The following is a 13,468-nucleotide window of genomic DNA, read 5'->3' as shown; positions in this document are numbered from 1 at the left end:
CATTTTGTTTTGTAATCCTCAGGGCCTGTATCTAATGGTAACTCAAAAACTGAATAATTCCTCTATTGACACTTATTACATTGTTTATCCAGAGCTGCTTGATGTCATAATAGCTACCATTTAATGAGCATCTATCCAACGTGCTTTACATTCTTTGTCTCATTTTAAGTCTCACAAAACTTAAGTATAGATGAGGATTATCCTGGTTTTATAATGAGAAAAATGAAAGTTGGCGAAGTTGGATAACTTGACCAATGTTACAAAGCTTGGAAATGGCTGAGCCAGGTTTTAAATCTAAGTCAGTATGTGTTCTGAGAAACCTTGCTCTATCTACTACAGTATATTGCCTCTCCAATCAAGAGTAGGAAGTTTATTTTTATTTTATTCTTTTAGTGCACAATCTAGTGATAAAGCACTACTGAATACCTTTTCAATTTATTAAACAAAAAAAACAACCTTTGTTTGAAATTGTACTTATCTTTTAGGCATCGGGCTGTCAATCTCTTTCTTCAAGGATATGAAAAGTCTTGGATTGAAACGGAAGAACATTACTTTGAAGACAAGTTGATAGAAGATTTAGCAGTATGTTTTTAATGGGGTTATAAGATGAAAGAGGGTTTGAGCTTGAGTGGAATAACATTGGTGTGAATAGTTATAACATTGAAGAGAAAATGTCATTACAGTTTATTGGTCTTGGGCAACTTTTTATTCTATATTCTATTATCTTTTTATACTCTATTCGGTGTTTAAGGGGAAATTCACTCTTCTTATTTTAAAGAGATCTCATCAACATCAAGCAATTCTGAATTTAAGATGAATAATACAAGTTTATTATTAACTAAGCTTTGACTCTGTTAGTCTTTTAAATTCTTCCTTAAAGCACCTTTAAACCCCTCAGAACCAGGATAGAACTATAAAAGCTGAACTGTAAAGAAGCTGAAAGTTGAAATAAGTTGAAAGTTAACAAAATAAGTTGAAAGTTAACAAAATCCAATGAAAAGTAGCGGTTTTTAAAGATACACAGAGCAGAGGATGATAGACTGGACACGAGGAGAGCAAGAAGTCATGGTAGATAGAGTAGGTGGCAAATAGAATTTTTGTTTAGCCGCGCTGATTAGGAGGCTTGTGTTCCTGAGAGTACAGCAGTCTGGGAAGCCGTTATCTCAATCTTTAATAAATTGTGACCTGTTTAAAAATCTGACAAAAGCCATCTTCTCAGGAAAATTTACAAGCATACGGTCCTGCAGAATTTTGCAGACTAGTTAGAGGCTTCATGATTCCCAAGTTAAAGACCTCTTGTCTAAAAGTTATTTTTTTAATTCAAATTATCAGGGAATATAATAGATAAACTAATCTAATTCATAAAAATCTTAACCCTGATTACCCCCGCATATTTGAAACGAATTCAATTTGTCTTTAGAGTCAAAACAACCCGTAGAATATTGGATATCTTATAGAAATTTACCTAGTACCCACAACATTAAACCTTAAATCCAGAGAAGAACATCATTTATATAGAGAAGAAATCAGTCTGAGTGGAAGAGTAAGTCAATAGAGATTTAAAATTTATTAAAGTCAGGATTGATTAATTCTACAGTCAGTAAAAATGCTTAATAATTTTCCTCCTGGTAGAAGTTCTATCCAATAGTGTGAAGTTATTTTTTTAAGTTTTAAAAGTAACTGAAAATTAAAAAAAATGATGTGTAAGTGATTCAAGCATTAACTCATTTAACATTTTTTACCTCTCATTGTTTGTGTAGGTGAAGAAAATGTTTCATTTGATAATCAGTTTACATAACTATGTGAATTAAATTTTTATACTTGGAGTGACTTAGCATTTTATTGCAATTCTTTGTATACTGAGCCCTCCCTAAAGTTGAAATCTATGTAGCAAATACGCTTTTAGTTAGTTATGAATCTGCTTATAAGAATAGCATTCAGAATTGGTTTGTTTTTTTTTTTTTTACGAGGAGGACTAGCCCTGAGCTAACATCGGATGCCAATCTTTCCCTTTTTTCTTGAGGAAGATTGGCCCTAGGCTAACATCTGTGCCCATCTTCCTCTACTTTATATGGGACGCCGCCACAGCATGGCTTAACAAGTGGTGTGTCGGTGTATGCCAGGGATCTGAACCTGTGAACCCCGGGCTGCCGCAGTGGAGCGCGCGCACTTAACCGCTGTGCCACCGGCCTGGCCCCCAGAATTTTTAAATGATGTAAATAATCCTTGCCCATAGTGTTTTTTGGTACAACTATTAAATATATATTTTTTTAAAGCTGCTTAGTTTTGCATTGATAATGTAACACACATGTACACACACATATGTACATATATAATACTTATAAAATACACACACACATACCACAGCAGGAAGAGAAAGGCTTTCCTTTTATTTGTTGTTCTTAGCCCTCATATTGCTCCTGGATTTGAGTGAACATTTCATTTAAATGTGAAATTTTATAAATTTGACTTTTTTATAGAAACCTGGAGCAGAACCTCCAGAAGAAGATGAAGGCACTAAGAGAGTTGATCCTCTACATCAGCTGATCCTTCTGTTTAGTCGAACAGCTTTAACAGAGAAATGGTATGGTTGGGAGGGTTCGTGTGAGACATAGGATGAATAAATAAAGAAACCTGTGTCTGAGTTTCTATGTGTCACATATTCATGTTCCAATTTCATCTTGTTCTTGTTAGGAGAGAGAGTTATTCAAAGATATGACCAGTCTGGCATACACCTGTGGACCAATGTTCATTCAATTTCAGGCTTTAATATCTACCCATGAGCTCTAGTTTTTCTTAACAACTTTGTAATTAGCTGATTTAGTTGCTTCTAAATCTTCTTATAAAATGATTTTTCTCTTTATCACAAGCAGCCTTTATAAATAAAGCAAAAGAGCCCAAAGCAAATTTCAGTACCAAAAGTGTTTGGAAACCAATGATGACCCAGAATTTTCTGGGTAGATTGTGTCTGTATTGTGCAGTGGGTCTTAGGAAACCTTTAGGAGATGGGTAAGCCATCATCTCAATGGGATGTTTCTTTGAGATCTATTTTAAGGGCATTCTCCATTTTTCTTGGCTTCTACAGTCTTGTTCATATGAATTCACTGAAGCCACAAAGGGCAAACCTCTATGGAGTTAAATAAGAAATGCACCTATATGCCTGATAATCAAAATGTGCTCAGCATCTGCTCATTACAGGAGCACTACATAGATTGGCTCTGTAGATGGGACATTTCAGAGGTTGTAAAACCATTATCTTCTTCCCTGCCATGTGAAAGAAAGCCTCCTTTGCCCGAGGCCTCACTCTCATTCTCTGCAGAAGCTGGGAGATAAATTTAATTATCAATCCATGTCCACATGAGTCTTCTCAGAGTCTTGAAGAGTTCATTTGACCTCTGTGCATGCCATAATAATGTACATTTCTCTCTCTTAGCCACTGTGATCCATCCTTCTCTCACTATTTCTCTCTCTCTTATTATTTCCTAACTAACAAATCATCTCATCCCTAAGCATAGAGCAACTCTCTGTCTGGCATTGTCAGGTAATGAGGTATTTCTCATAAGTGAATTTTTATGATGGCTGAACTTTAAAACTGCTAACATAACTTTACAAATATTAGGTATTTTTTGATAGAAACCTTTCATCATAAATTAATGGTTTCCATACTTCTTAAAAAGAGGCTAATAAACATATTTAAACTTTCTTAATTTTCTTAATGGTCATTATTATGACCATTGTATTTTTTAACTATATAGTAGCATAATAATTTGGGGAATCTTTCCATCAAATGTCAAATATCACTTCTACTGTCAAAAGCCCCTATGTCATTTAAATTTACTTATTTCAACTTTTGTAGTTTCAAGAAAATTAAAGTTATTACATTTGTGTGTAAATCAATAGACCATTTATTTTGTGAGACTTGAAGGCCTCTTCTGGAAGGTAAGGTGGGACAGCTATTTAGGAGGTCTGAGATCTTTGCTTTCTGATTCTGTATTTTTGAATGATTACTTTGCCTAAGTTTTGAGTTTATTTCATTTTTAAAAGACATACTTATTGAAAAATAAAGGTTATTGTATACAGTGATGGTAATTTTACATATGGCTAGCCTTCTACTTTAAAACTGATGTTTTTTCTTGTTTTTCATAGCAAACTGGAGGAAGATTTTTTATATATGGCTTATGCAGATATTATGGCAAAGGTAAAAAATAGTCTTGATTTTAGTGTTTAATTTTAATAAAGAGAAATCATTTTCATCTGATAAAGGATAAAAATCTATGTATTTTGGGATTAAAATAAAGTATTGTTAAATCTTAGAAACCTAAGTGGTATTAATCTCAACTTTCCATTTGTTGCATGAGTCTCTGTTCTAACTTCCTTGACAGGTAATCATTCTTTCCTCCTTTAACATTTTATTTATGGGGAGCTCACTCATTTTCCAAACGTTCATTCATTCAATAAATACTCACTGGGCATCAGGGTATTGGAGATGACATGGTGAATAAGAAAAAAACAAACACAACCTGCCTTCTTAGAGTTTATTGACTGTTGGAGAAAACAAAATTTAAACAAATGATTACAAAAAAACTCTGATAAATTTAATCGTAGAGGAACTATTAGGAGTTTTGTGAACATGTTACATAGCATAGTAGTGAGGGCTGCCTAGTCTAAGGTTTAAGGAAGTCCTTGACTGTTGAATGATGAGTTGACCATGCAAAAATAGTAACAGCTAGTATTTGCTGAGTGTATACCTTGCAGCAGGAGGATGAATGAGGGGATGAATATAAAAGAGGATTCAGGGTTTCTCTGAGGCTTCTGGCTTGGGCTGCTGAGTAGACAGGGAGGACCAGAATAATTACAGGCCTGAAGTGAAGGGGAGGGATGACAAATTAAATTTTGGACATGTTAAAGATTCCTGTGAGAAAGCTAAGTGGAGATGTCAAAAATGTGATAAAACATTCATGTCTGACATTTAGTAACTCAGGTAAGGCTTGTTAATACAGATTTGGGATTCATCAGCATTAGGAGGTAATTGAAGCCATAGGAGTAGATGGTCTTGCCCAGGCAGAGAAGGCAGCATGAGAAGAGAAGGAGGCCTAGGGCTGAGCTTCTAAGGACAAGGAATTTTAAGAGATGATTAGAAGAAAAGGAGGCCTTAAAAGAAAATAGGAGAGAATCTTAAATGTGAGCGTGCGTAGGAGCTATAGGAATAAGTGCACGGTATTCTGCTGAGGAGTTGAACAAGGTAAGGATTAAAAATTCTCCAGGATTTATTACATGTATATCATGTGACCATGGTGAGCACAGTTTCAGAGGATTGTGGAGAGGGGCTATTGGTGGTTGCGATCGCTGTGTTGTGAGAAAGTAAGTAGAGATTCACAAGTGAGGAGTTGTGGCATAGACATTTCTTTACTGAGAAGATTGAGAGGGAGGAGAAAGATATACAGTAATGACTGTCTACGTGGAATTATGAGGTTGAAGGAGGATTATTTTTGTCTGTTTGCCATTTATTTGTTTTTTTTTTGAAGAGAGAGATTCAAGCATGCTTCTATTCTGGTGGGAAGGACCCAGTAGAATGGGCAAGGGAATAATTTGTGGAGTGAGGCCTTGAGTCTATGGGAACCAAGGGAGAGGACAGGTTACAGAGAATGAGGGAAAAGTTGTGGCTTTCCAACTTTATTTTAAACCATAATCCACAGTAAGAAATATGTCTACCTAGTATGTTTACAAAAACATAAAAATAGATACCTTGAAAGAAAATTTTCATAAAATTATACCTTTCCTATGAGCAGTATAATCTGATATTTTCTGTTCTATTTAAATTTTAAAAATTATTTTAGGTCATGACTCACTAAATAGATTTCATGCCCAATTAATGGGTTGAAGCCCATAGTTTAAAAAACACTAGGTGAAAAGATAAAAGAGGAAGGATATTCCTTCTGTGGAAATTGGCATGGAATACTGACTAGAAACTAAAATAGAATTCTCAGGCAGTGTAGAAACCTGACTTAGGTTGTTTTCCAGGAATTTGTAGCAGTACCAGTCTTCCTGGTTGTGTGACTTTTCTCTATCAGTTCTCAGAACTAAATGCAAATTCAGAGAAGGTGGAAAGTTAGATTCATCAAGGGTAAAGATTTTTGCCAGACTGTTGTTGAAGGACAGTGCATCACAGAGGTTTTGTATGTTGCTATGAGACTGGCTGCGTCATTGGATCTTGGATTCTAACTAGGATAAATAAGGAAATGAGGAAAGAGAGAGCTGATGAATAAGGAGATTGTAAGGGAGTCCATAGACTGTCATCCTCTGCGGTTGAAGGAGCAATGAGCAAGTGGGCTGAAAAAGTAGAAGCTCCTGGTTTGAGAGCAGGATATTGCTGATGGTTAAAGTTCTTCCTTGTGGCTGGAGCAGATTCTGCCTCCACATTTGTTCTAGTTGTATCCTAAGGCTAAATCTAATCTCTTTTGATAGATGGTCTAATATTTGATGATGCTCTCTTTCTCTCAAGATTTTCCCCTTCATACTTAAGTAATCTTCCTTTTATTGTTAAATGTATCCGAGGAATGCCCAACTTTCATCACTCAGTTCATTCTACACTGCATGTGCTCTCCTTTATCAATGTGTGCCACCCAGAAATGAATTGAACACAGTATGGTAGTTATGACTTCACCTGGGTAGTGCACATTGGGACTGTATCTTTGCTTATTCTGCCTTAAGATCTTATACATTTAAAATAAATTGTAAGAATTCGTTAATTTTTTTGGCGGCCAGTTTGCATTTCTGTCTCCTTTTGAGCTTGCCTGTCAATCTAAATTCCAGGTCATTTATGAGTTCCTATTATCTCACATACCTGTATTTTGACAATTGATGTACTTTTTAATTAAGTAAATGTTGTCATTTCTCTAATTAGAGTCAGACCATTGTCCAAGTCTGAAATATTTTTAAAGGTCAGTTCTATCATTCACTGGTACATATCTCATTCCATTTATGTTAACCACAGACTTGGTAAGTGTGCTTTCCCTGTGTTTATCTAAGTTGTAAATTTTGATGATTGATATCAAACTTCTTTGTAAGTAGTTTCTGGAGACTTCCCTTCTTCATTTTGAAAATCAGCATCCCAGGAGTCTGATATTTTCTCTTGGCCTTCCTGGTTTCTTGGAGTTGACCAACATCATTTTGCATCCGCATATGATTACTTTTGTCTTGAGTCTTGAAACTTGAACTCAGTTCAAGACACTTATGTCTTCATGTCTTCCTTCACCAGGACCTTCCTTCCTTGCAGGGCCTTTTGAAGCATTTATATCTTAATTAGGTTTTTACTTTCAGTTTTAATTGTTTTTTAACTATAGGAGCACAGAATTGGGTTAATCATAGCTCTGGATTCATGACATACTCTCATCGTTGGTCCATGAGTGGCCTACTTCTATTAAATTAGTAACTTAGTCATTTCTAATAATGTGGTAACTACCCATAAACCCACCAATCGCAAGAAAAGCTAAGACCTTGATAATATCTTTCTTACTTGTAGTCGTATGGTCATCCCCATTAACCCATACCCTGCCTCCCCGCACAAGGAAGCCATCATCCTGAATCCTATGTTCAAGACACCCTTGCTTTCCTTTTATATAGTTTTCATTTATTTACATATTTATTAATACATAGAATATACATGTATTACATATATAATTATATATATTTTTAATTTTAGTTATTTTTAACTTTTAAAAGGGCAGTAAGCTATATGTAATCTTTTGGTACTTACTTATTTCACTTCATGTTGTTTTCTAAGATTCATCCATATTTTTGTGTTACTAGAGTTTATTTGATTTGACTCTCATATTATATTTCATTGTGCAATTACACCATAGCTTATCCATTTACTTTTTTGTTGATAGCCTTTTGAGTTGCATCCATGTTTTTGCTGGTATGGAAAGGGCTTGAAATGCCTATTCTTATTCATGTTTTCTATTGTACAAGAATCAGGGGCCACAGGATGTATGAACATTTAACTTGGGGAGAAAATGCCCAACTGTTTTCCAAAGTTATTGCATCGAATTACATTCCTACCAGGAATGTTTCAGAGAGATTCTGATGATCCATATGTTCTCTAATATTTGATATTATATGACTTATTAATTTTTGTCAACTTTATGGGTATAAAATGGTATTTCATTGGGGTCTTAATTTTCATTTCTCTTGGCTAAGTAATTTTTTTGTGTGTGCCTTTTTGTTATTGATGTTTTAATAGTTTATAACATTGTGAAGTTTTTGGTTGTACATTTTTGGTTGTCCATCACCACATACATGTCTCCCTTCACCCCTTGTGCCCACTCCCCACCCCCATTGCCCCTGGTAACCACAATACAGTTTTCTCTGTCCATGTGTTGGTTTATATTCCACATATGAGTGAGATCATACAGTGTTTGTCTTTCTCTTTCTGGCTTATTTCACTTAACATAATACCCTCCAGGTCCATCCGTGTTGTTGCAAATGGGACGATTTTGTCTTTTTTATGGCTGAGTAGTATTCCATTGTATATATATACCACATCTTCTTGATCCAGTCATCAGTTGAGGGACGCTTGGGTTGCTTCCACTTCTTGGCTATAGTGAATAATGCTGCAATGAACATAGGGGTGCATAAGTCTCTTTGGATTGTTGATTTCAGGTTCCTTGGATAGATTCCCTGTAGTGGGATAGCTGGATCATAGGGTATTTCTATTTTTAATTTTTTGAGGAATCTCCATACCGTTTTCCATAGAGGCTGCACCAGTTTGCATTCCCACCAGCTGTGTATGAGGGTTCCTGTTTCTCCACATCCTCTCCAACATTTGTTGTTTTTTGTCTTGGTGATTATATTGGCTAAGTAGTTTTTATATTTAAAAATCACTTCTCTTTGGAGCTGGCCTCGTGGCATAGTGGTTAAGGCCGGTGCATTCCACTTCAGCAGCCTGGGTTCATGGGTTTGAATCCCTGGCGTGGACCTATGCCACTCATCAAGCCATGCTGTGCTAGCAACCCACATACAAAATAGAGGAAGACTGGCACAGATGTTAGCTCAGGGCTAATCTTTCTCAAGCAAAAAAAAAGAGGAAGATTGGCAATAGATGTTAGCTCAGAGCATATCTTCCTCACCAAAAAAAAAAAAAAAAAGGAAATCACTTCTCTGGTGGCTAAGTCTGAAGCAAACAGCTGATGAGAAGTTCTGCACTTGCTCTCTGTTACTTATATTACAGCATCTGCTGTAAATCACATACTTACTGTTCCTTGTTCTTGCTTTGGCTATATCTTGAAAAGTCATTTTAAATCTTTGTATTCTTCAAGCCACACTTTCTTCTAAACATTAGGTTAATATATTTTTTCTTGCCTATCTTTCCAACACCTTACTTCCATCATGGATACTTTCTCTTTTAAAAATCTTATCAGAGAATTTCTAGTGCATCCACTTTAGTTTGCTCTTGTCACCCCCTTTTGTCCTCAACATGGCCACTCATGCTTGATTCTCAGACTGTCTCTTTACTTTCCATCATCCCTCCTGAGCTGTCTGAAACTGTTACGTCCTAATGGAGTAGTTTTACCCATTTAAACAAGATAACCATGTGGAAGTATCTAGAATGACACCATTATAAATTAAACACTCAATAATGTTCCCACTCGTTTGAGTTTCTGGCTAAGAAAACCTTTTCCTCCTCCTTCTCTTACTAACTTGTTGAAATGTTTAAGATACACATTAAGTTATGCCCAGTAGTTCATTCTTCATTGGGTAAAATGATAAAACACCAGAATGACTTTCTTATGAGATTTCTCTCTTCTCTTTCACCCATTAGCTCTTAGTTAGATTTACATCCATCCTAAAAGTTTCTGTTTTTGTTTTCTCCATCTTCTGAGGAGTTCCACAATCAGAAAGGCAACTTAAGAATGTATAAAATATTCTTGGTTAGCAGAATCAAATTTCCTGCACTCTGAATAAATAATTAACATCTTTGGTTTTGTAGTGACACGTGCTATTTAACACCTTTTCCACATAGTGAAATTGTCACAGGTCTGTGTCCCCTTATTTTCTCCTTTGCAGACCATGTTCACATTCTTATTATTCTAAATGGAAAGGATGATACTCAGTATATATTTATTGAATGAATGAAAGAATGTGACAGACCTTTTAGGATTTATCGTTAAGTGGATAGAAAGATCACATTTTGTACCCTCCCTCCCATCACCACTTCATCTCCGTATTCAAAGTACTGTGAATCACCAAATTAAAAGTATTTTTCTGACCTGTACCTTATATTTAACCGCTTGCCTCCATGCACTTCACTGGTACACTGAGTGCTTACCAACCATAAGAAATCATTAGAAGGGTTTGAACCATCTAACTTTGAAGAATTATAGGTCTCTTCCTACCACATGTATTGGTCAATGACCAGCTTCCTTTGGTCAACATGATACTCCTAATTCTAAACCATAATAATAATAGCAGTTGAGATAATTAAAAGCTTAATATTTTTCAGACACTTGTTCCTAAGTGGCAACCAATTTACATATATTAATTCATATGATCCTCTCAGGAACCCGGGTATTCTTTTTCTTATTCCCACCTTAAATATGAGGAAATGGAGACCCAGAGAGGTAAAGGAACGTGCCCTAGGCTAAACAAATAATAATTGGCAGCATCAGGATTCCACCCAGGCATTCTGCGTCCTCAGGCCATGGATCTAACCACCACACCACTCTGCCTCCTTATCAAGCAAAAATTTCAGCTATGGGAATTAGATAAAACTGTATGCATGGATTAGCACAACTTGTTTATAATTTCTGGCAATATAACTCAAAATCATGGAATAGTTAGTTTTATCATTTTTCTATAAAAGAATAATATTAGTAGCAGTTAGAATTTCACTTTCCTCCTTTGGACCAAATACAATAAATAATGAACTTTAAAAAAAAGATTACAAGATTCACTTTAATTAATGGACAATGCTTTCTATTAATTTTAATTCATAGTTATTGCATGTGTCTGTATTAGTGTGTTGTAATGGCAGCATAAAATAAGAGAAAACAATGACGCTTGTCTTGAAGGCTTGCAGTTTGGTTTGAACAAGGCAAATGCATGAATAAGTAGTATTTGCGTTGTATGATGTCGACCTCATAAATATCTCCACGTTATGTATAAAATTGGTAATTTAATATTTTAATTTTGTAAAAGCACAATATAATTTTCTTTTAAGATGAATTTATTGATCATGTCCTCTAAGCGTATCATATCTAATATATTTATATTATATCTAATATATTTAAACAGTGTTGATGATTAATACAAGTGATTTGGTAAATTCTATGTAAATTCTTTTGTAATTGCTGCCTCAACATATTCTAATCCTGTTGACCTTTTTAATTTTTTACATGTATCAGAGTTGTCATGATGAGGAAGATGATGATGGTGAAGAGGAAGTGAAGAGTTTTGAAGTAAGATGGATCTTTCTAGATTTGTCTTTTTCCTACTTGGAAACATTGTTTCATAGCTTATAACTGACATTTATGTTTCTTGCTTCATGGCTTATTGCAGCTTATTGTGTCAAGGAACTGCATGTCAGAAGCTGGATGGACATATCTGAGTCCTAACATTTGCTGAAGTTAAGACCAAGGAACATAGAATAGTTAAATAATCAAATAAAACCCATATGTTCAGAATGAGTGTTCCTGAGAACTTGGAGAGATGAGATTGCTTCAAATTGTTCTCATCTCAATGAATGTTGTGATCTGAAATTTCCAACAGATGTGAGGAAAATGTTTATGGAAGAGCAACACGGCATTGAATTTTTAATTAAATGTTTGGTTTGATATTTTTTTCTGAATTGAAGAAGTCTTAAAGATTTGGCCTCCTTTGACTTCTACCCTATTAGGTCACTCATTCCCTGTACATATGTAGATGGTGGCACATGATGCAGTATGCTTGCATGAGGTAGGAGTGCATATATTCCTAGGGCTATGTTCTATTTTTTATAATTATTTTCTCAAACATTCTCAGCTTTTAAATATCCATATGATTTGAAATACTGCTCGATATTAATTAGCCAGAAGGAAAGTAAATATTATTTTCCTCCTTTGCTTAGACTGCATTTTTGCTTTTTATGAGAAAAACTAGCTGTTTGCTAACTACCACTCTCCTTATTTATTGGTTCTTTGTTTTCTTTTGTTTTGTTTTTTAGAATTTTCAAAAAGAAATTAAATGGAAGGAAATAGATTAGGTTCTTTTTTTTTTCTATTTATTTACATGACTAGACTTTAAGTTAGAAGAGTCTGGAAATATATTAGTAACCAGCAGTAAGTCTTTAATTACAGTGGACCCACAAAAAGGCATAGGTGAGGATGGACGTAGAGTAGTGCCCCTCTCAGAAACAATTTGATGTGAGCATCCCAGCACTGAAGTCAATGTGTAAAACATAAAAAAACAAGAGAATAACCCATGACTATTGCTGGCTGAGAAAAATGCCGTAAGATTAATTTCCTATATGGCACTATAAGCTTTTCTAATGTATGTGTATTCTATTCTGAAATCCATCTTTATTAATTAGAAACTGAGATAAATTAGAATGAGCTGTGGGCAGCAAATAACATTGTTTTTCTGAAGTGCACACCATTTGTGGTCTATCAGTTGTCTTCAGAGCGGTTGTTTATTGCTATTTTGCTTCTTGTCCTCATCCTTCCTTAAGGTCACAGGATCCCAACGCAGCAAGGTAAAACTATATATATGTGTGTATTTGTCTGGGTCTGAGTTTCGGTTTCTTGTGACATTTACCTTTGTTAGACCCAACATCTTGGATTCTTTTGTAATAAAAGGTCTTGTAACCTTTCTACAAGTTTGTAGCCCCAATGCAATTGGTCTCTTCAGTATCCTTTCCTTGTCACAGGTTTATTCTTCTTGCAATTTAAATGACTCATAATTTGAAATTTTATCCTACGTGTTAATTTTGAGCTGCATACTATGCTGGGATGAAAGAGTCCAGCCCTTTAGGTGATTAACTTTTAGCTAGAGATTTTTCACCGTGGCATTCTGGCGTCATCCCTCTTGATGTTATTTTTTTTAATACCAGTCTCTTTACTTGAAAGGAGATGTGATAAATGGCATTGCTGGTGAGATTGGAAAGAAATCTGCTTTCCCATTATGTTAGTAGTAGCTTCGGTTAGTAATTAGAGATTATGTTCCACAATTTTAGTGTTGATTTCAACGTTTCATTGTAGGGAAGAACTTGATGATCATTTCTCTCTCTTAATATTTTGAATAGCTAAGTTCTCGGAAAATTTGCTAAGAGAAAACATTTTGATCTAGAATTACAAAAATTTTACTCTGATATGAACCCTGTTAAGCTTACATTTTATTTTCATGACACTATTTAGTAGGAAAAGCAATCATAAACATTCCAGGAAGAAAATATTCATCATGACTTCAGTTAAAAAAAAAAGATTTTCCATTTTAA

The 13,468-nt window shown here is 35.0% G+C and overlaps 1 protein-coding gene across 1 annotated transcript in view; it reads left to right on the top strand.

Annotated features, from left to right (window-relative positions):
- Positions 1 to 13,468, top strand: part of RYR2 (ryanodine receptor 2) — a 683,573-nt gene that overhangs the window by 590,896 nt on the left and 79,209 nt on the right. The window contains exons 75-78 of the mRNA XM_058542954.1: positions 486 to 582; positions 2,481 to 2,584; positions 4,147 to 4,198; positions 11,403 to 11,456. Coding sequence (XP_058398937.1) covers positions 486 to 582; positions 2,481 to 2,584; positions 4,147 to 4,198; positions 11,403 to 11,456 — 307 coding nt within the window. The remainder of the gene's footprint in view (positions 1 to 485; positions 583 to 2,480; positions 2,585 to 4,146; positions 4,199 to 11,402; positions 11,457 to 13,468) is intronic.

Source organism: Diceros bicornis, chromosome 6 (genome assembly GCF_020826845.1).
Source record: "Diceros bicornis minor isolate mBicDic1 chromosome 6, mDicBic1.mat.cur, whole genome shotgun sequence".
NCBI classification, from domain to species: Eukaryota; Metazoa; Chordata; class Mammalia; order Perissodactyla; family Rhinocerotidae; genus Diceros; species Diceros bicornis.
This window is presented reverse-complemented; position numbering and strand designations above follow the sequence as displayed.